Source organism: Oncorhynchus mykiss, chromosome 21 (assembly GCF_057628025.1).
Source record: "Oncorhynchus mykiss isolate SJ-2025 chromosome 21, ASM5762802v1, whole genome shotgun sequence".
Taxonomy (NCBI): domain Eukaryota; kingdom Metazoa; phylum Chordata; class Actinopteri; order Salmoniformes; family Salmonidae; genus Oncorhynchus; species Oncorhynchus mykiss.
Window position 1 is genome coordinate 58316887 of NC_143042.1, and position 25928 is coordinate 58342814.

A 25928-nucleotide genomic window follows, 5' to 3' on the forward strand; every position below is an offset into this window, starting at 1 on the left:
TGTACTGAACTGGTATCCCGTGTATATAGCCATGGTATTTGGACTGAACTGGTATCCCGTGTATATAGCCATGTTATTTGTACTGAACTGGTATCCCGTGTATATAGCCATGGTATTTGGACTGAACTGGTATCCCGTGTATATAGCCATGTTATTTGGACTGAACTGGTATCCCGTGTATATAGCCATGGTATTTGGACTGAACTGGTATCCCGTGTATATAGCCATGTTATTTGTACTGAACTGGTATCCCGTGTATATAGCCATGGTATTTGGACTGAACTGGTATCCCGTGTATATAGCCATGTTATTTGGACTGAACTGGTATCCCGTGTATATAGCCATGGTATTTGGACTGAACTGGTATCTCGTGTATATAGCCATGGTATTTGGACTGAACTGGTATCCCGTGTATATAGCCATGGTATTTGGACTGAACTGGTATCCCGTGTATATAGCCATGTTATTTGTACTGAACTGGTATCCCGTGTATATAGCCATGGTATTTGGACTGAACTGGTATCCCGTGTATATAGCCATGGTATTTGGACTGAACTGGTATCCCGTGTATATAGCCATGTTATTTGTACTGAACTGGTATCACCGTGTATATAGCCATGGTATTTGGACTGAACTGGTATCCCGTGTATATAGCCATGTTATTTGTAGCCAAGACAACGCAGGAGTGGCTTTGGGACAAGTCTCTGAATGTCCTTGAGTGGCCAAGTCAGAGCCCGGACTTGAACCCCATTGAACATCTCTGGAGAGACCTGAAAATAGCTGTGTATCAACGCTCCCCATCCAACCTGACAGAGCTTGAGAGGATCTGCAGAGAAGAATGGGAGAAACTCCCCAAATACAGGTGTGCCAAGGTTGTAGTGTCATTCCCAAGAAGACTTGATGCTGTAATGTCTCGATGTCTAAAACCTGTTTTTGCTGCGTCATTATGGGGTATTGTGTGTAGACTGATGAGGGGATTTTTTTCATATACATTTTAGAATAAGGCTGTAAAGTAACAACATGTGGAAAAGGGGTCTAAAACACCTTCCGAAGGCACCTTATTCATCTTTAACTCTGTTTGAAGATGACCCATAGGTAAGCATTTCACTTTTAGTCTACACCTTCTGTTTACGAAACATGTGACAAATAAAATGAGATTTGGATGGACAGATATAATAGATAGATAGACGGATTGAACCTTGAGTGGAATACTCTGGGCTTGTGTTGCTATGAGGACAGCTTCTCTCAACTTCTTCTTGAATCTCTGGAGAGACTTCCCCTGTAGGAGAGGAGAGGAGAGAGGAGGATAGGAGAGAGGAGGAGAGGAGACAGGGATGAGAGGAGGAGAAGAGAGGATGAGAGGAGAGAGGAGGAGAGGAGACATGGATGAGAGGAGAGAGGAGGAGAGGAGACAGGGATGAGAGGAGAGAGGAGGAGAGGAGACGGGGATGAGAGGAGGAGAGGAGACGGGGATGAGAGGAGAGAGGAGGAGAGGAGACGGGGATGAGAGGAGGAGAGGAGACGGGGATGAGAGGAGGAGAGGAGACAGGGATGAGAGGAGAGAAGACAGGGATGAGAGGAGGAGACGAGAGAGGAGGAGAGGAGACAGGGATGAGAGGAGAGAAGAGAGGAGGAGAGGAAACAAGGATGAGAGGAGAGAGGAGACAGGGATGAGAGGAGAGGAGAGAGGAGGAGAGGAGACAGGGATGAGAGGAGAGAGGAGACAGGGATGAGAGGAGAGAGGAGGAGAGGAGACAGGGATGAGAGGAGAGGAGAGAGGAGGAGAGGAGACAGGGATGAGAGGAGAGAGGAGGAGAGGAGACAGGGATGAGAGGAGAGGAGGAAAGGAGACAGGGATGGAGGAGGAGAGGAGACAGGGATGAGAGGAGAGAGGAGGAGAGGAGACAGGGATGAGAGGAGGAGAGGAGACAGGGATCAGAGGAGGAGAGGAGACGGGGATGAGAGGAGGAGAGGAGACAGGGATCAGAGGAGGAGAGGAGACATGGATGAGAGGAGGAGAGGAGAGAGGAGACAGGGATGAGAGGAGAGAGGAGGAGAGGAGACAGGGATGAGAGGAGAGAGGAGGAGACAGGAGTGAGGAGGAGAGGAGACAGGGATGAGAGGAGAGAGGAGGAGACAGGGGTGAGAGGAGTGAGGAGGAGAGGAGACAGGGATGAGAGGAGAGAGGAGGAGACAGGGGTGAGAGGAGTGAGGAGGAGAGGAGACAGGGATGAGAGGAGAGATGAGGAGAGGAGAGAGGGATGAGAGGGGAGAGGAGGCAGGGATGAGAGGAGAGAGGAGGAGAGGAGACAGGGATGAGAGGAGAGACGAGGAGAGAGGGATGAGAGGAGAGAGGAGGAGAGGAGAGAGGGATGTGAGGAGAGAGGATGAGAGGAGAGAGGGATGTAGGAGGAGAGAGGAGGAGAGGAGAGAGGGATGAAAGGAGAGAGAAGGAGAGGAGAGGAGAGAGATGGAAAGAAAAAAAAGAGGCAGGTCAGATATGAGCAGTATAGGGTTAGTATAGTATAGATATAAAATATAATACTGCATTGTCCATTTGGTTGGAATGAAAATTGTTCTTCTGCCTTCATCCCAACCACAGGTTAGGGTTAGTGCCCAGACACTCACCCATGTTAAAGGCCCAGGGTCAGCCACAGTGCAGTGCCCCTGGATGTAGAGGCCTATACAATGTCTGAGGTTTAAAACAGGCCTATACAATGTCTGAGGTTTTAAACAGGCCTATACAATGTCTGAGGTTTTAAACAGGCCTATACAATGTCTGAGGTTTTAAACAGGCCTGTACAATGTCTGAGGTTTTAAACAGGCCTATACAATGTCTGAGGTTTTAAACAGGCCTATACAATGTCTGAGGTTTTAAACAGGCCTATACAATGTCTGAGGTTTTAAACAGGCCTGTACAATGTCTGAGGTTTTAAACAGGCCTATACAATGTCTGAGGGTTTAAACAGGCCTATACAATGCCTGAGGTTTTAAACAGGCCTATACAATGTCTGAGGTTTTAAACAGGCCTATACAATGTCTGAGGTTTTAAACAGGCCTATACAATGTCTGAGGTTTTAAACAGGCCTATACAATGTCTGAGGTTTTAAACAGGCCTATACAATGTCTGAGGTTTTAAACAGGCCTATTCAATGCCTGAGGTTTTAAACAGGCCTATACAATGTCTGAGGTTTTAAACAGGCCTATACAATGTCTGAGGTTTTAAACAGGCCTATACAATGTCTGAGGTTTTAAACAGGCCTATACAATGCCTGAGGTTTTAAACAGGCCTATACAATGTCTGAGGTTTTAAACAGGCCTATACAATGTCTGAGGTTTTAAACAGGCCTATACAATGTCTGAGGTTTTAAACAGGCCTATACAATGTCTGAGGTTTTAAACAGGCCTATACAATGTCTGAGGTTTTAAACAGGCCTATACAATGCCTGAGGTTTTAAACAGGCCTGTACAATGTCTGAGGTTTTAAACAGGCCTATACAATGTCTGAGGTTTTAAACAGGCCTATACAATGCCTGAGGTTTTAAACAGGCCTGTACAATGTCTGAGGTTTTAAACAGGCCTATACAATGCCTGAGGTTTTAAACAGGCCTATACAATGTCTGAGGTTTTAAACAGGCCTATACAATGTCTGAGGTTTTAAGCAGGCCTATACAATGTCTGAGGTTTTAAACAGGCCTATACAATGTCTGAGGTTTTAAACAGGCCTATACAATGTCTGAGGTTTAAAACAGGCCTATATAATGTCTGAGGTTTTAAACAGGCCTATACAATGTCTGAGGTTTTAAACAGGCCTATACAATGTCTGAGGTTTTAAACAGGCCTGTACAATGTCTGAGGTTTAAAACAGGCCTATACAATGTCTGAGGTTTAAAACAGGCCTATACAATGTCTGAGGTTTTAAACAGGCCTATACAATGTCTGAGGTTTTAAACAGGCCTATACAATGTCTGAGGTTTTAAACAGGCCTATACAATGTCTGAGGTTTAAAACAGGCCTATACAATGTCTGAGGTTTTAAACAGGCCTGTACAATGTCTGAGGTTTTAAACAGGCCTATACAATGTCTGAGGTTTAAAACAGGCCTGTACAATGTCTGAGGTTTTAAACAGGCCTATACAATGTCTGAGGTTTTAAACAGGCCTGTACAATGTCTGAGGTTTTAAACAGGCCTATACAATGTCTGAGGTTTTAAACAGGCCTATACAATGTCTGAGGTTTTAAACAGGCCTATACAATGTCTGAGGTTTTAAACAGGCCTGTACAATGTCTGAGGTTTTAAACAGGCCTATACAATGTCTGAGGTTTTAAACAGGCCTATACAATGTCTGAGGTTTTAAACAGGCCTGTACAATGTCTGAGGTTTTAAACAGGCCTATACAATGTCTGAGGTTTTAAACAGGCCTATACAATGTCTGAGGTTTTAAACAGGCCTATACAATGTCTGAGGTTTTAAACAGGCCTATACAATGTCTGAGGTTTAAAACAGGCCTATACAATGTCTGAGGTTTTAAACAGGCCTATACAATGTCTGAGGTTTTAAACAGGCCTATACAATGTCTGAGGTTTTAAACAGGCCTGTACAATGTCTGAGGTTTTAAACAGGCCTATACAATGTCTGAGGTTTTAAACAGGCCTATACAATGTCTGAGGTTTTAAACAGGCCTATACAATGTCTGAGGTTTTAAACAGGCCTGTACAATGTCTGAGGTTTTAAACAGGCCTATACAATGTCTGAGGGTTTAAACAGGCCTATACAATGCCTGAGGTTTTAAACAGGCCTATACAATGTCTGAGGTTTTAAACAGGCCTATACAATGTCTGAGGTTTTAAACAGGCCTATACAATGTCTGAGGTTTTAAACAGGCCTATACAATGTCTGAGGTTTTAAACAGGCCTATACAATGTCTGAGGTTTTAAACAGGCCTATTCAATGCCTGAGGTTTTAAACAGGCCTATACAATGTCTGAGGTTTTAAACAGGCCTATACAATGTCTGAGGTTTTAAACAGGCCTATACAATGTCTGAGGTTTTAAACAGGCCTATACAATGCCTGAGGTTTTAAACAGGCCTATACAATGTCTGAGGTTTTAAACAGGCCTATACAATGTCTGAGGTTTTAAACAGGCCTATACAATGTCTGAGGTTTTAAACAGGCCTATACAATGTCTGAGGTTTTAAACAGGCCTATACAATGCCTGAGGTTTTAAACAGGCCTGTACAATGTCTGAGGTTTTAAACAGGCCTATACAATGTCTGAGGTTTTAAACAGGCCTATACAATGCCTGAGGTTTTAAACAGGCCTGTACAATGTCTGAGGTTTTAAACAGGCCTATACAATGCCTGAGGTTTTAAACAGGCCTATACAATGTCTGAGGTTTTAAACAGGCCTATACAATGTCTGAGGTTTTAAGCAGGCCTATACAATGTCTGAGGTTTTAAACAGGCCTATACAATGTCTGAGGTTTTAAACAGGCCTATACAATGTCTGAGGTTTAAAACAGGCCTATACAATGTCTGAGGTTTTAAACAGGCCTATACAATGTCTGAGGTTTTAAACAGGCCTATACAATGTCTGAGGTTTTAAACAGGCCTGTACAATGTCTGAGGTTTAAAACAGGCCTATACAATGTCTGAGGTTTAAAACAGGCCTATACAATGTCTGAGGTTTTAAACAGGCCTATACAATGTCTGAGGTTTTAAACAGGCCTATACAATGTCTGAGGTTTTAAACAGGCCTATACAATGTCTGAGGTTTAAAACAGGCCTATACAATGTCTGAGGTTTTAAACAGGCCTGTACAATGTCTGAGGTTTTAAACAGGCCTATACAATGTCTGAGGTTTAAAACAGGCCTGTACAATGTCTGAGGTTTTAAACAGGCCTATACAATGTCTGAGGTTTTAAACAGGCCTGTACAATGTCTGAGGTTTTAAACAGGCCTGTACAATGTCTGAGGTTTTAAACAGGCCTGTACAATGTCTGAGGTTTTAAACAGGCCTATACAATGTCTGAGGTTTAAAACAGGCCTGTACAATGTCTGAGGTTTTAAACAGGCCTATACAATGTCTGAGGTTTTAAATGCATATTGTATTTAACTATAGAGTTGACGTTGATTAGTAATCGTGTGCTTTCATTTCAGTACATCCAAAGTGTCATGATCCCTGATGGTGCTCTCACCAGGCATTACATGACTCACGATCATATATGGAATGAGGAATACCAACCCTACGTATTTTATTAAATGAACTAAATGTAACTACAGTAACGGTTGGCATTTCATTTTCACACTGTACCGAAACCAAACTGTCACCCCAAAACCATAACAGGTACTAAACAGTTGTTTATGGACTGTTCGAACGCTAATAGATGAGACAGAAGAGGGCAAATCAACTGAACTCAACACTAGCTCAGTGGGCTAACACAGTCTCAACTGAAATCAACACCAGCTCAGTGGGCTAACACAGTCTCAACTGAAATCAACACTAGCTCAGTGGGCTAACACAGTCTCAACTGAAATCAACACCAGCTCAGTGGGCTAACACAGTCTCAACTGAAATCAATACTAGCTCAGTGGGCTAACACAGTCTCAACTGAAATCAACACTAGCTCAGTGGGCTAACACAGTCTCAACTGAACTCAACACTAGCTCAGTGGGCTAAAACAGTCTCAACTGAAATCAACACTAGCTCAGTGGGCTAACACAGTCTCAACTGAAATCAACACCAGCTCAGTGGGCTAACACAGTCTCAACTGAAATCAACACTAGCTCAGTGGGCTAACACAGTCTCAACTGAACTCAACACTAGCTCAGTGGGCTAACACAGTCTCAACTGAAATCAACACTAGCTCAGTGGGCTAACACAGTCTCAACTGAAATCAACACCAGCTCAGTGGGCTAACACAGTCTCAACTGAAATCAACACCAGCTCAGTGGGCTAACACAGTCTCAACTGAAATCAACACTAACTCAGTGGGCTAACACAGTCTCAACTGAAATCAACACTAGCTCAGTGGGCTAACACAGTCTCAACTGAAATCAACACTAGCTCAGTGGGCTAACACAGTCTCAACTGAAATCAACACCAGCTCAGTGGGCTAACACAGTCTCAACTGAAATCAACACTAGCTCAGTGGGCTAACACAGTCTCAACTGAAATCAACACCAGCTCAGTGGGCTAACACAGTCTCAACTGAAATCAACACCAGCTCAGTGGGCTAACACAGTCTCAACTGAAATCAACACTAGCTCAGTGGGCTAACACAGTCTCAACTGAACTCAACACTAGCTCAGTGGGCTAACACAGTCTCAACTGAAATCAACACTAGCTCAGTGGGCTAACACAGTCTCAACTGAAATCAACACCAGCTCAGTGGGCTAACACAGTCTCAACTGAAATCAACACCAGCTCAGTGGGCTAACACAGTCTCAACTGAAATCAACACTAACTCAGTGGGCTAACACAGTCTCAACTGAAATCAACACTAGCTCAGTGGGCTAACACAGTCTCAACTGAAATCAACACTAGCTCAGTGGGCTAACACAGTCTCAACTGAAATCAACACCAGCTCAGTGGGCTAACACAGTCTCAACTGAAATCAACACCAGCTCAGTGGGCTAACACAGTCTCAACTGAAATCAACACCAGCTCAGTGGGCTAACACAGTCTCAACTGAAATCAACACCAACTCAGTGGGCTAACACAGTCTCAACTGAAATCAACACCAGCTCAGTGGGCTAACACAGTCTCAACTGAAATCAACACTAGCTCAGTGGGCTAACACAGTCTCAACTGAAATCAACACTAGCTCAGTGGGCTAACACAGTCTCAACTGAAATCAACACTAGCTCAGTGGGCTAACACAGTCTCAACTGAAATCAACACTAGCTCAGTGGGCTAACACAGTCTCAACTGAAATCAACACTAGCTCAGTGGGCTAACACAGTCTCAACTGAAATCAACACCAGCTCAGTGGGCTAACACAGTCTCAACTGAAATCAACACTAACTCAGTGGGCTAACACAGTCTCAACTGAAATCAACACTAGCTCAGTGGGCTAACACAGTCTCAACTGAAATCAACACTAGCTCAGTGGGCTAACACAGTCTCAACTGAAATCAACACCAGCTCAGTGGGCTAACAGTCTCAACTGAAATCAACACCAGCTCAGTGGGCTAACACAGTCTCAACTGAAATCAACACCAGCTCAGTGGGCTAACACAGTCTCAACTGAAATCAACACTAGCTCAGTGGGCTAACACAGTCTCAACTGAAATCAACACTAGCTCAGTGGGCTAACACAGTCTCAACTGAAATCAACACCAGCTCAGTGGGCTAACACAGTCTCAACTGAAATCAACACCAGCTCAGTGGGCTAACACAGTCTCAACTGAAATCAACACTAGCTCAGTGGGCTAACACAGTCTCAACTGAAATCAACACTAGCTCAGTGGGCTAACACAGTCTCAACTGAAATCAACACTAGCTCAGTGGGCTAACACAGTCTCAACTGAAATCAACACTAGCTCAGTGGGCTAACACAGTCTCAACTGAAATCAACACTAACACGACTGTGGACTAACACAGTCGTGAGTGGCACAGACAACCAGGGTTAAATTGTATGCCCTTTCCAGAAGACTAACCGTGATGGCGGCATCCTCAGTGAGTTCTGTGTAAGTTCTGACTTTAGACCGACACACCCAGGCTCTGCTGACTGGTTCCCCCAGGTATGTTACATGGTACCTGCACTACACACAAACATAACATACACATTACACACAATCAGAAATGTTCACATGAAAGACACTACCCCAGTGTTTTCATTCAGTCATTTATAATAGGAGACTTCCACTGATCTTACAGGGTACAGATCAGTGTTTATCTTACAGGGTACAGATCAGTGTTTATCTTACAGGGTACAGGTCAGTGTTTATCTTACAGGGTACAGGTCAGTGTGTATCTTACAGGGTACAGGTCAGTGTTTATCTTACAGGGTACAGGTCAGTGTTTATCTTACAGAGTACAGATCAGTGTTTATCTTACAGGGTACAGATCAGTGTTTATCTTACAGGGTACATATCAGTGTTTATCTTACAGGGTACAGATCAGTGTTTATCTTACAGAGTACAGATCAGTGTTTATCTTACAGGGTACAGATCAGTGTTTATCTTACAGGGTACAGGTCAGTGTTTATCTTACAGGGTACAGGTCAGTGTGTATCTTACAGGGTACAGGTCAGTGTTTATCTTACAGGGTACAGGTCAGTGTTTATCTTACAGGGTACAGGTCAGTGTTTATCTTACAGGGTACAGGTCAGTGTGTATCTTACAGGGTACAGGGTACAGATCAGTGTTTATCTTACAGGGTACAGGTCAGTGTTTATCTTACAGGGTACAGGGTACAGATCAGTGTTTATCTTACAGGGTACAGGTCAGTGTGTATCTTACAGGGTACAGGGTACAGATCAGTGTGTCTCTTACAGGGTACAGGTCAGTGTTTATCTTACAGGGTACAGGTCAGCGTGTATCTTACAGGGTACAGGGTACAGATCAGTGTTTATCTTACAGGGTACAGGTCAGTGTTTATCTTACAGGGTACAGATCAGTGTTTATCTTACAGGGTACAGGTCAGTGTTTATCTTACAGGGTACAGATCAGTGTTTATCTTACAGGGTATAGGGTACAGATCAGTGTTTATCTTACAGGGTACAGATCAGTGTTTATCTTACAGGGTACAGGTCAGTGTTTATCTTACAGGGTACAGGTCAGTGTTTATCTTACAGGGTACAGATCAGTGTTTATCTTACAGGGTACAGGTCAGTGTTTATCTTACAGGGTACAGGTCAGTGTTTATCTTACAGAGTACAGATCAGTGTTTATCTTACAGGGTACAGGTCAGTGTTTATCTTACAGGGTACAGATCAGTGTTTATCTTACAGGGTACAGATCAGTGTTTATCTTACAGGGTACAGGTCAGTGTGTATCTTACAGTGTACAGGTCAGTGTGTATCTTACAGGGTACAGGTCAGTGTTTATCGTACAGGGTACAGGTCAGTGTGTATCTTACAGGGTACAGGGTACAGGTCAGTGTTTATCTTACAGAGTACAGATCAGTGTTTATCTTACAGGGTACAGATCAGTGTTTATCTTACAGGGTACAGGGTACAGATCAGTGTTTATCTTACAGGGTACAGATCAGTGTTTATCTTACAGGGTACAGATCAGTGTTTATCTTACAGGGTACAGGTCAGTGTTTATCTTACAGGGTACAGGTCAGTGTGTATCTTACAGGGTACAGGTCAGTGTGTATCTTACAGGGTACAGGGTACAGGTCAGTGTTTATCTTACAGGGTACAGATCAGTGTTTATCTTACAGGGTACAGGTCAGTGTTTATCTTACAGGGTACAGGTCAGTGTGTATCTTACAGTGTACAGGTCAGTGTGTATCTTACAGGGTACAGGTCAGTGTTTATCTTACAGGGTACAGGTCAGTGTGTATCTTACAGGGTACAGGGTACAGGTCAGTGTTTATCTTACAGGGTACAGATCAGTGTTTATCTTACAGGGTACAGGTCAGTGTTTATCTTACAGGGTACAGATCTGTGTTTATCTTACAGGGTACAGATCAGTGTTTATCTTACAGGGTACAGATCAGTGTTTATCTTACAGGGTACAGATCAGTGTTTATCTTACAGGGTACAGGTCAGTGTTTATCTTACAGGGTACAGATCAGTGTTTATCTTACAGTGTACAGGTCAGTGTGTATCTTACAGGGTACAGGTCAGTGTTTATCTTACAGGGTACAGGTCAGTGTGTATCTTACAGGGTACAGGGTACAGGTCAGTGTTTATCTTACAGAGTACAGATCAGTGTTTATCTTACAGGGTACAGATCAGTGTTTATCTTACAGGGTACAGATCAGTGTTTATCTTACAGGGTACAGATCAGTGTTTATCTTACAGGGTACAGGGTACAGGTCAGTGTTTATCTTACAGGGTACAGGTCAGTGTGTATCTTACAGGGTACAGGTCAGTGTTTATCTTACAGAGTACAGGTCAGTGTTTATCTTACAGGGTACAGGTCAGTGTTTATCTTACAGAGTACAGATCAGTGTTTATCTTACAGGGTACAGGTCAGTGTTTATCTTACAGGGTACAGATCAGTGTTTATCTTACAGGGTACAGATCAGTGTTTATCTTACAGGGTACAGGTCAGTGTGTATCTTACAGTGTACAGGTCAGTGTGTATCTTACAGGGTACAGGTCAGTGTTTATCGTACAGGGTACAGGTCAGTGTGTATCTTACAGGGTACAGGGTACAGGTCAGTGTTTATCTTACAGAGTACAGATCAGTGTTTATCTTACAGGGTACAGATCAGTGTTTATCTTACAGGGTACAGGGTACAGATCAGTGTTTATCTTACAGGGTACAGATCAGTGTTTATCTTACAGGGTACAGATCAGTGTTTATCTTACAGGGTACAGGTCAGTGTTTATCTTACAGGGTACAGGTCAGTGTGTATCTTACATGGTACAGGTCAGTGTGTATCTTACAGGGTACAGGGTACAGATCAGTGTTTATCTTACAGGGTACAGATCAGTGTTTATCTTACAGGGTACAGGTCAGTGTTTATCTTACAGGGTACAGGTCAGTGTGTATCTTACAGTGTACATGTCAGTGTGTATCTTACAGGGTACAGGTCAGTGTTTATCTTACAGGGTACAGGTCAGTGTGTATCTTACAGGGTACAGGGTACAGGTCAGTGTTTATCTTACAGGGTACAGATCAGTGTTTATCTTACAGGGTACAGGTCAGTGTTTATCTTACAGGGTACAGATCTGTGTTTATCTTACAGGGTACAGATCAGTGTTTATCTTACAGGGTACAGATCAGTGTTTATCTTACAGGGTACAGATCAGTGTTTATCTTACAGGGTACAGGTCAGTGTTTATCTTACAGGGTACAGATCAGTGTTTATCTTACAGTGTACAGGTCAGTGTGTATCTTACAGGGTACAGGTCAGTGTTTATCTTACAGGGTACAGGTCAGTGTGTATCTTACAGGGTACAGGGTACAGGTCAGTGTTTATCTTACAGAGTACAGATCAGTGTTTATCTTACAGGGTACAGATCAGTGTTTATCTTACAGGGTACAGGTCAGTGTTTATCTTACAGGGTACAGATCAGTGTTTATCTTACAGGGTACAGGGTACAGGTCAGTGTTTATCTTACAGGGTACAGGTCAGTGTTTATCTTACAGAGTACAGGTCAGTGTTTATCTTACAGGGTACAGGGTACAGATCTGTGTTTATCTTACAGGGTACAGATCAGTGTTTATCTTACAGGGTACAGGTCAGTGTTTATCTTACAGGGTACAGGTCAGTGTGTATCTTACAGGGTACAGGTCAGTGTTTATCTTACAGGGTACAGGTCAGTATTCCTGTTGAACTGGCAGAAGGTCTTGGTGTCTGGATCTCTCTCCACTATCGCTGGCCACCTGGATCAATGAATCAATATAACATTGTCAATACAATCAGTACTCCACATTACAGTGGAGGACAGGACAGTGGTTATTCGTGGGTTATACAGCATGTGTCTAGTTTGTCCATTCATTCTAAATTCCAGAAATCAGCATTTTCAAAACGCAGACCATCAAAGAATCTGTGTTTTAAACCATTTCACCTGCATTTTATATTGAAGTCAACAGTGTTGTTTTGATTCAATGGCGTGATCAGGGACGTGTAGCTATCGTTTTCCTTGACAGAAAATACATCACTGAACCACTTTCACCAAAAATAGCTTAATTTTCATCAGATGACAACAGAAGTGGCTGTTTGGCTGGAAGCCACAAAAATGTTGACACATTTAAATGTAAATGAGCTTACAATGAGAAAGCAAGGTATTTAAAAAAAATTGCATGGCCATCATATTTCTAATGTTTAGCATAGAAGGAATGTAGCCATCATATTCCTAATGTTTAGCATAGAAGGAATGTAGCCATCATATTCCTAATGTTTAGCATAGAAGGAATGTAGCCATCATATTCCTAATGTTTAGCATAGAAGGAATGTAGCCATCATATTCCTAATGCTTAGCATAGAAGGAATGTAGCCATCATATTCCTAATGTTTAGCATAGAAGGAATGTAGCCATCATATTCCTAATGCTTAGCATAGAAGGAATGTAGCCATCATATTCCTAATGTTTAGCATAGAAGGAATGTAGCCATCATATTCCTAATGTTTAGCATAGAAGGAATGTAGCCATCATATTCCTAATGTTTAGCATAGAAGGAATGTAGCCATCATATTCCTAATGTTTAGCTTGAAGTTCATTTTACCGGAGAAAAATAGACACCAGAGAAAAGTAGCTAAACATAGAAAATCCATTTGTGAATTAAGGAATTTTCAAAGATTTCTCATCTGAGTGGAGAAATGCAACCAAAGCACAAAATTAGTCTGAAGCCGAGCACAAATTACAATAAGGAGCATTTTTAGATCTGCGTTTTCAAAACGTAGCAAGGTATTTCATATGAGTTTTATATTCTTTCCTTGCATGAAAAACACAGAATTCTGCATCAACACCTGAGGGCTAATGAGGGTTTAAATTATATTACACTGGGAATATGATGGCATTGGAGAAGTAGTGTGTTAAGTACACTCCATGACCAACACTATGTGGACATCTGCTCATCCAACATCTCATTCCAAAATCATGGCCATTAATATGGAGTTGGTCCCCCCTGCACTCTTCAGGGAAGGCTTTCCACTAGATGTTGGAACATTGCTGCTATAACAGCCTCCACTCTTCTGGGAAGGCTTTCCACTAGATGTTGGAACATTGCTGCTATAACAGCCTCCACTCTTCTGGGAAGGCTTTCCACTAGATGTTGGAACATTGCTGCTATAACAGCCTCCACTCTTCTGGGAAGGCTTTCCACTAGATGTTGGAACATTGCTGCTATAACAGCCTCCACTCTTCTGGGAAGGCTTTCCACTAGATGTAGGAACATTGCTGCTATAACAGCCTCCACTCTTCTGGGAAGGCTTTCCACTAGATGTAGGAACATTGCTGCTATAACAGCCTCCACTCTTCTGGGAAGGCTTTCCACTAGATGTTGGAACATTGCTGCTGGGACTTGCTTCCATTCAGCCACAAGAGCATTAGTGAGGTCGGAAACGGATGTTGGGCAATTAGGCCTGGCTCGCAGTCGGTGTTCCAATACCTTACCAAAGGTGTTCGATGAGGTTGAGGTCAGAGCTCTTTGCAGGCCAGTCAAGTTCTTCCACACCGATCTCGAAAAACCATTTCTGTATGGACCTCGTTTTGTGCATGCTGAAACAGGAAAGGGCCTTCCCCAAACTCATCTAAAATGTCTTCGTATGCTGTTAAGATTTCCCTTCACTGGAACTAAGGGGCATGAACAATGAAAAACAGCCTCAGACCTTTATTCCTCCTCCACCAAACTTTACAGTTGGCACTATGCATTGGGGCAGGTTGCGTTCTCCTGGCATCCACCAAACTCATATTTGTCTGTTGGACTGCCAGGTGGTGAAGCGTGATTCATCACTCCAGAGAACGCGTTTCCGCTGCTCCAGTCCAATGGCGGTGAGTTTTACACCACTCCAGCCGACACTTGACATTGCGCATGGTGATGTTAGGCTTGAAAATCCATTTCATGAAGCTCCCGACAAACAGTTGCTTCCAGAGGCAGTTTAGAATACAGTAGTGAATGTTGCAACCGAGAACAGACGATTTTTACGCGCTTCAGCACTCTGCCGTCCCGTTCTGTGAGATTGTGTGGCCTACCACTTCGTGGCTGAGCCGTTGTTGCTCCTAGACGTTTCCACTTTACAATAACAGCACTTACAGTTGACCGGGGAAAGCAGGGCAGAAATGTAATGAACTGACTTGTTGGAAAGGTGGCATCCTATGACGGTGCCAAGTTGAAAGTCACTGAGCTCTTCAGTAAGGCCATTCTACTGCTAATGTTTGTCTATGGAGATTGGATGGCAGTGTGCTTGATTTTATACACTTGTCAGCAACGGCAAATCCACTAATTTGAAGGGGGTCCACATACTTCTGTGTATATAGTGTATACACCTGCCAGCAACTGGTGTGGCTGAAATAGCAGAATCCACTAATTTGAAGGGGTGTCTTTACATGTGTGTGTAGTGTGTGTGGATAGTGTTTAGTATGTTTGTTCAGCATGTGTGGATAGTGTTCAGTATGTGTGTAGTGTACCAAGGATATCCAATCTGTTGAGCCCAGACCAGAGATCCAGGAACCAGACTGCTGTTGATGACATCACACTCTTGTCCCGACCAGCTGTCCTCCGTAGCCTCACAGAGACCAGGGCCTACACATTCACACAAACACATTAAATGCAACATACCCACTGGGCAAAAATTCATTTGATGATGTTGAATACACTTGGAAATCAGATTCGCAAATAGTCATCAACATAAGGGAATTACATATTTTTTTTAATCCAATGACATTGTGACATTTGTTGTTGATTTCACATTGAATTCATGTTTGTTGACAAGTCAACCAAATGTCATTGGTTCAATGTCAACATTTTCTGATGCTGAGTGTAAGCAGAGGTCGAATCACTGTATGGTGGTGTGTGTGTGTACCTGTGTCGTGTATACAGGTCCAGTCGCTGGGAAGGGCAGCCAGGTCAACGTGTCTCTCTACTCTTCTCCATTTCCCACAGACAGACCTACTACACTGAACCCACTGATCAACTAGAGGAGGACAGGGGGGTGAGGAGGGGGGAGAGAGAACGAAGAGGAAATAGGAGACAGACAGTGGGGGGAATAGGGAGAGAATGAGAGGTAGAGAAAGTGAGAATAAGGAAGAGATAGAGGATAAAATACCCACATTCTGCACTGGAGTCGCTGTCTTCCTCTTCCTCCCTTCTTCTCTTCCTCTTCCTCTGTGTGTGTGAGCCGGAAGCTGCAGTCTTTCTCTCACCAGACACTCTCCTGGGAGGCTGTTCCTCCTCCCTGTTCAGAAACACCGTTGTAGCAAAACAACCCCTATTTCATCTCTAGTTACACATTATGGTCCTAGTGAAGGTGTTTTACCTGAGAGAGACCTGGTCAATGGTGGCCTGCAGTAACTCCACCTCACTCAGCACAGCTCTGGCATCCTCTACACACACACACGCTCACCCGCAGGGTAAAGAGTTAAACATCTCCTACAATCACTGCTGTGATTCTTCTGAATGAGTAACATATTTGGTAATTTCCACTGTGAAGGGTCAAGTCTCTTCTTGTATGAGAAAACGATACAGTGATACAGTTGAAGTCAGAAGTTTACATACACTTAGGTTGGAGTCATTAAAACTCGTTTTTCAACCACTCCACAAATTTCTTGTTAACCAACTATAGTTGGTTAGGACATCTACTTAGTGCAGGACACAAGTCATTTTTAAAACGATTGTTTACAGACAGATTATTTCACTTATAATTCACTGTATCACAATTCCAGTGGGTCAGAAGTTTACATACACTAAGTTGACTGCCTTTAAACAGCTTGGAAAATTCCAGAAAATGATGTCATGGCTTTAGAAGCTTCTGATAGGCTAATTTACATGATTTCAGTCAATTGGAGGTGTACCTGTGGATGTATTTCAAGGCCTACCTTCAAACTCACTGCCTCTTTGCTTGACATCATGGGAAAATCTGAATAAATCAGCCAAGACCTCAGAAAACAATTGTAGACCTCCACAAGTCTGGTTCATCCTTGGGAGCATTTTCCAAATGCCTGAAGGTACCATGTTCATCTGTACAAACAATAGTACGCAAGTATAAACACCAAGTGACCACGCAGCCGTCATACCGCTCAGGAAGGAGACGCGTTCTGTCTCCTAGAGAGGAATAAACTTTGGTGCAAAAAGTGCAAATCAATCCCAGAACAACGGCAAAGGACCTTGTGAAGATGCTGGAGGAAACAGGTACAAAAGTATCTATATCCACAGTAAAACGAGTCCTATATCGGCATAACCTGAAAGGCCACTCAGCAAGGAAGAAGGCACTGCTCCAAAACCACCATCAAAAAGCCAGACTACGGTTTGCAACTGCACATTGGGACAAAGATCGTACTTTTTGGAGAAATGTCCTCTGGTCTGATGAAACAAAAATATAACTGTTTGGCATAATGACCATTGTCATGTTTGGAGGAGAAAGGGGAGGCTTGCAAGCCGAAGAACACCATCCCAACCGTGAAGCACGGGGGTGGCAGCATCATCTTGTGGGGGTCCTTTGCTGCAGGAGGGACTGGTGCTCTTCACAAAATAGATGGCATCATGAGGTAGGAACATGATGTGGATACATTGAAGCAACATCTCAAGATATCAGTCAGGAAGTTAAAGCTTGGTCGCAAATGGGTCTTCCAAATGGACAATGACCCTAAGTTGTAGCAAAATGGCTTAAGGACAACAAAGTCAAGGTATTGGAGTGGCCATCACAAAGCCCTGACCTCAATCCTATAGAACATTTGTGGGCAGAACTGAAAAAGCATGTGCGAGCAAGGAGGCCTACAAACCTGACTCAGTTACAGCAGCTCTGTTAGGAGGAATGGGCCAAAACTCACCCAACTTATTGTGGGAAGCTTGTGGAAGGCTACCCGAAACGTTTGACCCAAGTTAATCAATTTAAAGGCAATGCTACCAAATACTAATTGAGTGTATGTACATTTCTGGCTCACTGGGAATGTGATGAAATAAATAAAAACTGAAATAAATAATTCTCTCTACAATTATTCTGACATTTCACATTCTTAAAATAAAGTGGTGATCTCAACTGACCTAAAACAGGGATTTTTATTAAATGTCAGGAATTGTAAAAAACAGAGTTTAAATGTATTTGGCTAAGGTGTATGTAAACTTCCGACTTCAACTGTATATACTGTCTGTAAAAAATTGTTGGAAAAATGACTTGTGTCATGCACAAAGTAGATGTCCTAACTGACTTGAGAAAACTATAGTTTGTTAACAAGACATTTGTGGAGTGGTTGAAAAAATTGTTTTAATGACTCCAACATCAGTGTATGTAAACTAGTTTTAATGACTCCAACCTGAGTGTATGTAAACTAGTTTTAATGACTCCAACCTAAGTGTATGTAAACTAGTTTTAATGACTCCAACCTACGTGTATGTAAACTAGTTTTAATGACTCCAACCTAAGTGTATGTAAACTAGTTTTAATGACTCCAACCTAAGTGTATGTAAACTAGTTTTAATGACTCCAACCTAAGTGTATGTAAACTAGTTTTAATGACTCCAACCTAAGTGTATGTAAACTAGTTTTAATGACTCCAACCTAAGTGTATGTAAACTAGTTTTAATGACTCCAACCTGAGTGTATGTAAACTAGTTTTAATGACTCCAACCTAAGTGTATGTAAACTAGTTTTAATGACTCCAACCTAAGTGTATGTAAACTAGTTTTAATGACTCCAACCTGAGTGTATGTAAACTAGTTTTAATGACTCCAACCTAAGTGTATGTAAACTAGTTTTAATGACTCCAACCTGAGTGTATGTAAACTAGTTTTAATGACTCCAACCTGAGTGTATGTAAACTAGTCTTAATGACTCCAACCTAAGTGTATGTAACTGTAACGAGAATAAAGATATACAGACAGTTGTTGTGATAGTGTTAGTTATCCACCCAGACAGTTGTTGTGGTAGTGTTAGTTACCCACCCAGACAGTTGTTGTGATAGTGTTAGTTACCCACCCAGACAGTTGTTGTGGTAGTGTTAGTTACCCACTCAGACAGTTGTTGTGATAGTGTTAGTTATCCACCCAGACAGTTGTTGTGATAGTGTTAGTTAGTTACCCAGACAGTTGTTGTGGTAGTGTTAGTTAGTTACCCAGACAGTTGTTGTGGTAGTGTTAGTTACCCAGACAGTTGTTGTGGTAGTGTTAGTTACCCAGACAGTTGTTGTGGTAGTGTTAGTTACCCACCCAGACAGTTGTCGTGGTAGTGTTAGTTACCCACCCAGACAGTTGTTGTGATAGTGTTAGTTACCCACTCAGACAGTTGTTGTGGTAGTGTTAGTTACCCAGACAGTTGTTGTGGTAGTGTTAGTTACCCAGACAGTTGTTGTGGTAGTGTTAGTTACCCAGACAGTTGTTGTGGTAGTGTTAGTTACCCACTCAAACAGTTGTTGTGGTAGTGTTAGTTAGTTACCCACCCAGACAGTTGTTGTGATAGTGTTAGTTAGTTACCCAGATAGTTGTTGTGATAGTGTTAGTTACCCAGACAGTTGTTGTGGTAGTGTTAGTTACCCAGACAGTTGTGATAATGTTAGTTAGTTACCCAGATAGTTGTTGTGGTAGTGTTAGTTAGTTACCCAGACAGTTGTTGTGGTAGTGTTAGTTACCCAGACAGTTGTTGTGGTAGTGTTAGTTACCCACACAGACAGTTGTTGTGGTAGTGTTAGTTACCCACCCAGACAGTTGTTGTGGTAGTGTTAGTTACCCACTCAGACAGTTATTGTGATAGTGTTAGTTACCCAGACAGTTGTTGTGGTAGTGTTAGTTACCCACTCAGACAGTTGTTGTGGTAGTGTTAGTTACCCACTCAGACAGTTATTGTGATAGTGTTAGTTACCCAGACAGTTGTTGTGATAGTGTTAGTTACCAACCCAGACAGTTGTTGTGGTAGTGTTAGTTACCCACTCAGACAGTTGTTGTGGTAGTGTTAGTTACCCAGACAGTTGTTGTGGTAGTGTTAGTTACCCACCCAGACAGTTGTTGTGATAGTGTTAGTTACCCACTCAGACAGTTGTTGTGGTAGTGTTAGTTAGTTACCCAGACAGTTGTTGTGATAGTGTTAGTTACCCACCCAGACAGTTGTTGTGGTAGTGTTAGTTAGTTACCCAGACAGTTGTTGTGATAGTGTTAGTTACCCACCCAGACAGTTGTTGTGATAGTGTTAGTTACCCACCCAGACAGTTGTTGTGGTAGTGTTAGTTACCCACCCAGACAGTTGTTGTGGTAGTGTTAGTTACCCAGACAGTTGTTGTGGTAGTGTTAGTTACCCACCCAGACAGTTGTTGTGATAGTGTTAGTTACCCACTCAGACAGTTGTTGTGGTAGTGTTAGTTAGTTACCCAGACAGTTGTTGTGATAGTGTTAGTTACCCACCCAGACAGTTGTTGTGGTAGTGTTAGTTAGTTACCCAGACAGTTGTTGTGATAGTGTTAGTTACCCACCCAGACAGTTGTTGTGGTAGTGTTAGTTACCCACTCAGACAGTTATTGTGATAGTGTTAGTTACCCAGACAGTTGTTGTGGTAGTGTTAGTTACCCACTCAGACAGTTGTTGTGGTAGTGTTAGTTACCCACTCAGACAGTTATTGTGATAGTGTTAGTTACCCAGACAGTTGTTGTGACAGTGTTAGTTACCAACCCAGACAGTTGTTGTGGTAGTGTTAGTTACCCACTCAGACAGTTGTTGTGGTAGTGTTAGTTAGTTACCCAGACAGTTGTTGTGATAGTGTTAGTTACCCAGACAGTTGTTGTGATAGTGTTAGTTACCCACCCAGACAGTTGTTGTGGTAGTGTTAGTTAGTTACCCAGACAGTTGTTGTGATAGTGTTAGTTACCCACCCAGACAGTTGTTGTGATAGTGTTAGTTACCCACTCAGACAGTTGTTGTGGTAATGTTAGTTAGTTACCCAGACAGTTGTTGTGGTAGTGTTAGTTACCCACCCAGACAGTTGTTGTGGTAGTGTTAGTTAGTTACCCAGACAGTTGTTGTGATAGTGTTAGTTACCCAACCAGACAGTTGTTGTGGTAGTGTTAGTTAGTTACCCAGACAGTTGTTGTGGTAATGTTAGTTAGTTACCCAGACAGTTGTTGTGATAGTGTTAGTTACCCAACCAGACAGTTGTTGTGGTAGTGTTAGTTACCCACTCAGACAGTTGTTGTGGTAGTGTTAGTTACCCACCCAGACAGTTGTTGTGGTAGTGTTAGTTACCCAGACAGTTGTTGTGGTAGTATTAGTTACCCACCCAGACAGTTGTTGTGGTAGTGTTAGTTACCCAGACAGTTGTTGTGGTAGTGTTAGTTACCCACCCAGACAGTTGTTGTGATAGTGTTAGTTACCCACTCAGACAGTTGTTGTGGTAGTGTTAGTTACCCACTCAGACAGTTGTTGTGGTAGTGTTAGTTAGTTACCCAGACAGTTGTTGTGGTAGTGTTAGTTACCCACTCAGACAGTTGTTGTGGTAGTGTTAGTTACCCACTCAGACAGTTGTTGTGGTAGTGTTAGTTAGTTACCCAGACAGTTGTTGTGATAGTGTTAGTTACCCACCCAGACAGTTGTTGTGGTAGTGTTAGTTAGTTACCCAGACAGTTGTTGTGATAGTGTTAGTTACCCACCCAGACAGTTGTTGTGATAGTGTTAGTTACCCACTCAGACAGTTGTTGTGGTAATGTTAGTTAGTTACCCAGACAGTTGTTGTGGTAGTGTTAGTTACCCACCCAGACAGTTGTTGTGGTAGTGTTAGTTACCCACCCAGACAGTTGTTGTGGTAGTGTTAGTTACCCACCCAGACAGTTGTTGTGATAGTGTTAGTTACCCACTCAGACAGTTGTGATAATGTTAGTTAGTTACCCACCCAGACAGTTGTTGTGATAGTGTTAGTTACCCACTCAGACAGTTGTTGTGATAGTGTTAGTTACCCACCCAGACAGTTGTTGTGGTAGTGTTAGTTACCCACCCAGACAGTTGTTGTGGTAGTGTTAGTTACCCACTCAGACAGTTGTTGTGATAGTGTTAGTTACCCACCCAGACAGTTGTTGTGATAGTGTTAGTTACCCACCCAGACAGTTGTTGTGGTAGTGTTAGTTAGTTACCCAGACAGTTGTTGTGGTAGTGTTAGTTACCCACTCAGACAGTTGTTGTGGTAGTGTTAGTTACCCACCCAGACAGTTGTTGTGATAGTGTTAGTTACCCACCCAGACAGGTGTTGTGATAGTGTTAGTTACCCACCCAGACAGTTGTTGTGATAGTGTTAGTTACCCACTCAGACAGTTGTTGTGGTAGTGTTAGTTACCCAGACAGTTGTTGTGATAGTGTTAGTTACCCACTCAGACAGTTGTTGTGATAGTGTTAGTTACCCACCCAGAGAGTTGTTGTGATAGTGTTAGTTACCCAGACAGTTGTTGTGATAGTGTTAGTTACCCACTCAGACAGTTGTTGTGGTAGTGTTAGTTACCCAGACAGTTGTTGTGGTAGTGTTAGTTACCCACTCAGACAGTTGTTGTGGTAGTGTTAGTTACCCAGACAGTTGTTGTGGTAGTGTTAGTTACCCACCCAGACAGTTGTTGTGGTAGTGTTAGTTACCCACCCAGAGAGTTGTTGTGATAGTGTTAGTTACCCAGACAGTTGTTGTGATAGTGTTAGTTACCCACTCAGACAGTTGTTGTGGTAGTGTTAGTTACCCAGACAGTTGTTGTGGTAGTGTTAGTTACCCACTCAGACAGTTGTTGTGGTAGTGTTAGTTACCCACCCAGACAGTTGTTGTGGTAGTGTTAGTTAGTTACCCAGACAGTTGTTGTGGTAGTGTTAGTTACCCACTCAGACAGTTGTTGTGGTAGTGTTAGTTACCCACCCAGACAGTTGTTGTGGTAGTGTTAGTTAGTTACCCAGACAGTTGTTGTGCGAGTGTTAGTTACCCAACCAGACAGTTGTTGTGGTAGTGTTAGTTAGTTACCCACCCAGACAGTTGTTGTGAGAGTGTTAGTTACCCAACCAGACAGTTGTTGTGGTAGTGTTAGTTAGTTACCCACCCAGACAGTTGTTGTGATAGTGTTAGTTACCCACCCAGACAGTTGTTGTGGTAGTGTTAGTTACCCACCCAGACAGTTGTTGTGATAGTGTTAGTTACCCAACCAGACAGTTGTTGTGGTAGTGTTAGTTACCTACCCAGACAGTTGTTGTGGTAGTGTTAGTTACCCACCCAGACAGTTGTTGTGGTAGTGTTAGTTAGTTACCCACCCAGACAGTTGTTGTGGTAGTGTTAGTTAGTTACCCAGACAGTTGTTGTGGTAGTGTTAGTTACCCACCCAGACAGTTGTTGTGGTAGTGTTAGTTACCCACCCAGACAGTTGTTGTGGTAGTGTTAGTTACCCACTCAGACAGTTGTTGTGGTAGTGTTAGATTGTTACCCAGACAGTTGTTGTGGTAGTGTTAGTTACCCACTCAGACAGTTGTTGTGGTAGTGTTAGTTACCCACCCAGACAGTTGTTGTGGTAGTGTTAGTTACCCACCCAGACAGTTGTTGTGGTAGTGTTAGTTACCCACCCAGACAGTTGTTGTGGTAGTGTTAGTTAGTTACCCACCCAGACAGTTGTTGTGGTAGTGTTAGTTAGTTACCCAGACAGTTGTTGTGGTAGTGTTAGTTACCCACCCAGACAGTTGTTGTGGTAGTGTTAGTTACCCACCCAGACAGTTGTTGTGGTAGTGTTAGTTACCCACTCAGACAGTTGTTGTGGTAGTGTTAGATTGTTACCCAGACAGTTGTTGTGGTAGTGTTAGTTACCCACCCAGACAGTTGTCTACAGGTGTCTCCAGAGCCGTAGCACTATCAAATATATCATCATACTGACTGTCTGTTAGATGGAGCACCTGGAGGGAGGAGAGAGAGAACTACAGGTTTGGTGCACTGATTAAAAAGTGAGTGTATATGCTCCTCATCTTCATGGTAATGCTAACAAATGCTAAGCTAACACATGCTTCTACATAGGCATGCTAATGCCAACTGTTTTTAATTGGCAGGACTGTGGTCAATTGTGTCCATCCTCAACTCATAGAGGAGGGAGAGAGAATGAAGAAAAAGTCGGGACAGGAGGGAGAGAGAAAGGGAAGTAGAGAGAGAGAGGCCAGGAAAGAGGGAGGGCCATCAAATAATTGTTCAAAAGTTTGGGGTCACTTAGAATTGTCCTTGTTTTTGAAAGAAAAGCACATTTTTTGTCCATTAAAATGACATAAAATTGATCAGAAATACAGTGTAGACATTGTTAATGTTTTAATTGACTATTGTGGCTGGAACGGCTGATTTTTAATGGAATATCTACATAAGCGTACAGAGGCCCATTATCAGCAACCATCACTCCTGTGTTCCAATGGCACGTTGTGTTAGCTAATCCAAGTTTATCATTTTAAAAGGCTAATTGATCATTAGAAAACCCTTTTGCAATTATGTTAGCACAGCTGAAAACTGCTGTCCTGATTAAAGAAGCAATAAAACTGGCCTTCTTTAGACTAGTTGAGTATCTGGAGCATCAGCATTTGTGGGTTCAATTACAGGCTTAAAATGGCCAAAAACAAATACCTTTCTTCTGAAACCCGTCAGTCTATTCTTGTTCTGAGAAATGAAGGCTATTCCATGTGAGTAATTGCCAAGAAACTGAAGATCTCGTACAACGCTGTGTACTACTCCCTTCACAGAACTGTCAGTGTCATTAAATAGTACCCTCAAAACACCAGTCTCAACGTCAACAGTGAAAAGGCGAGTCTGGGATGCTGGCCTTCTAGGCAGAGTTCCTCTGTCCATGTCTGTGTTCTTTTGCCCATCTTAATATTTTATTTGTATTGGCCAGTCTGAGATGTGGCTTTTTCTTTGTAACTCTCACTCAACACTGCCTTTTCCCACCTGGACAAAAGGAACACCTACATGAGAATGCTGTTCATTGACTACAGCTCAGTGTTCAAGACCACTGTGTCCACAAAGCTCATCACTAAGCTAAGGACCCTGGGACTAAACACCTCCCTCTGCAACTGGATCCTGGACTTCCTGACAGGCCGCCCCCAGGTGGTAAGATTAGGTAACAACACACGCTGATCACTGACAACGATGAGCCTATAGGGAGGTCAGAGACCTGGAAGTGTGGTGCCAGGACAATAACCTCTCCCTCAATGTGATCAAGGAAAGGGGATGATCGTGGACTACAGGAAAAGAAGGGCAAAGCATGCCCCCATTCTCATCGACGGGCTGTAGTGGAGCAATTTGAGAGCTTCAAGTTCCTTGGTTTCCACATTACCAACAAACTATCATGGTTCAAACACACCAAGACAGTTGTGAAGAGGGCACGACAACACCTATTCCCCTTCAGGACACTGAAAATATATGGCATAGGTCCTCAGATCTTCAAAAGGTTCGACAGCTGCACCATCGACAGCATCCTGACTGGTTGCATCACCGCCTGGTATGGCAACTGCTCGACCTCCAACAGCAAGGCGCTACAGAGGGTAGTGTGTACGGCCCAGTACATCACTGGGGCCAAGCTTCCTGTCATCCAGGACCTCTATACCAGGCAGTGTCAGAGGGCCCCAAAAATGGCCAAAGACTCCAGCCATCCTAGCCCAGCCAAGTCATCTCTGCCCCCCCCCCCCCATACACATAATCTCCGCAGTCAACCCCCCCTCCCACAACCCTAATAATCTGTAAACATTACACCCATCTAATGTCACACATTATTTATTTTACATTTTACAAAAGTCCAGCCTCCAAACAGTGGTGACTGGAAAGAGACACATGTTACACAAAACACCACAAAGTGTAATGACATGAAGCCAGAATTGATGTCCACTGCTGTCTGCGCACATCTCGGTGTCGGTATAATTTCTGTGTTCTCATGAACCACATGGCATTTTGGAGCGTAGGCTACACCACCTGTTTTCTAGTCTATTCAGTCATTCGTCATGCCTCTGACATGCTGTAATGATAAATAATGGTGTAATACCTTTTAATTTGGCTTTCATTATTGTGATGTTTAGGCTGATGTTTACCGGTACGGCATACCCCCACTGTTTATTTGGAACATACCACGTTTATATACACATGCCCTTGCTAGCACATCCCCCTGGCTTACATCAAACTACACTATA

The 25928-nt window shown here is 42.9% G+C and overlaps 1 protein-coding gene across 1 annotated transcript in view; it reads right to left on the minus strand.

The window, feature by feature from the left end:
• Nucleotides 1–25928, minus strand: part of LOC110503296 (uncharacterized) — a 46562-nt gene that overhangs the window by 16787 nt on the left and 3847 nt on the right. Inside the window, exons 3-10 of the mRNA XM_090214960.1 lie at nucleotides 23585–23668; nucleotides 16108–16174; nucleotides 15902–16026; nucleotides 15655–15765; nucleotides 15260–15374; nucleotides 12437–12512; nucleotides 8661–8765; nucleotides 1199–1279 (exon numbers count right to left, since the gene is read on the minus strand). Coding sequence (XP_090071086.1) covers nucleotides 1199–1279; nucleotides 8661–8765; nucleotides 12437–12512; nucleotides 15260–15374; nucleotides 15655–15765; nucleotides 15902–16026; nucleotides 16108–16174; nucleotides 23585–23668 — 764 coding nt within the window. The remainder of the gene's footprint in view (nucleotides 1–1198; nucleotides 1280–8660; nucleotides 8766–12436; nucleotides 12513–15259; nucleotides 15375–15654; nucleotides 15766–15901; nucleotides 16027–16107; nucleotides 16175–23584; nucleotides 23669–25928) is intronic.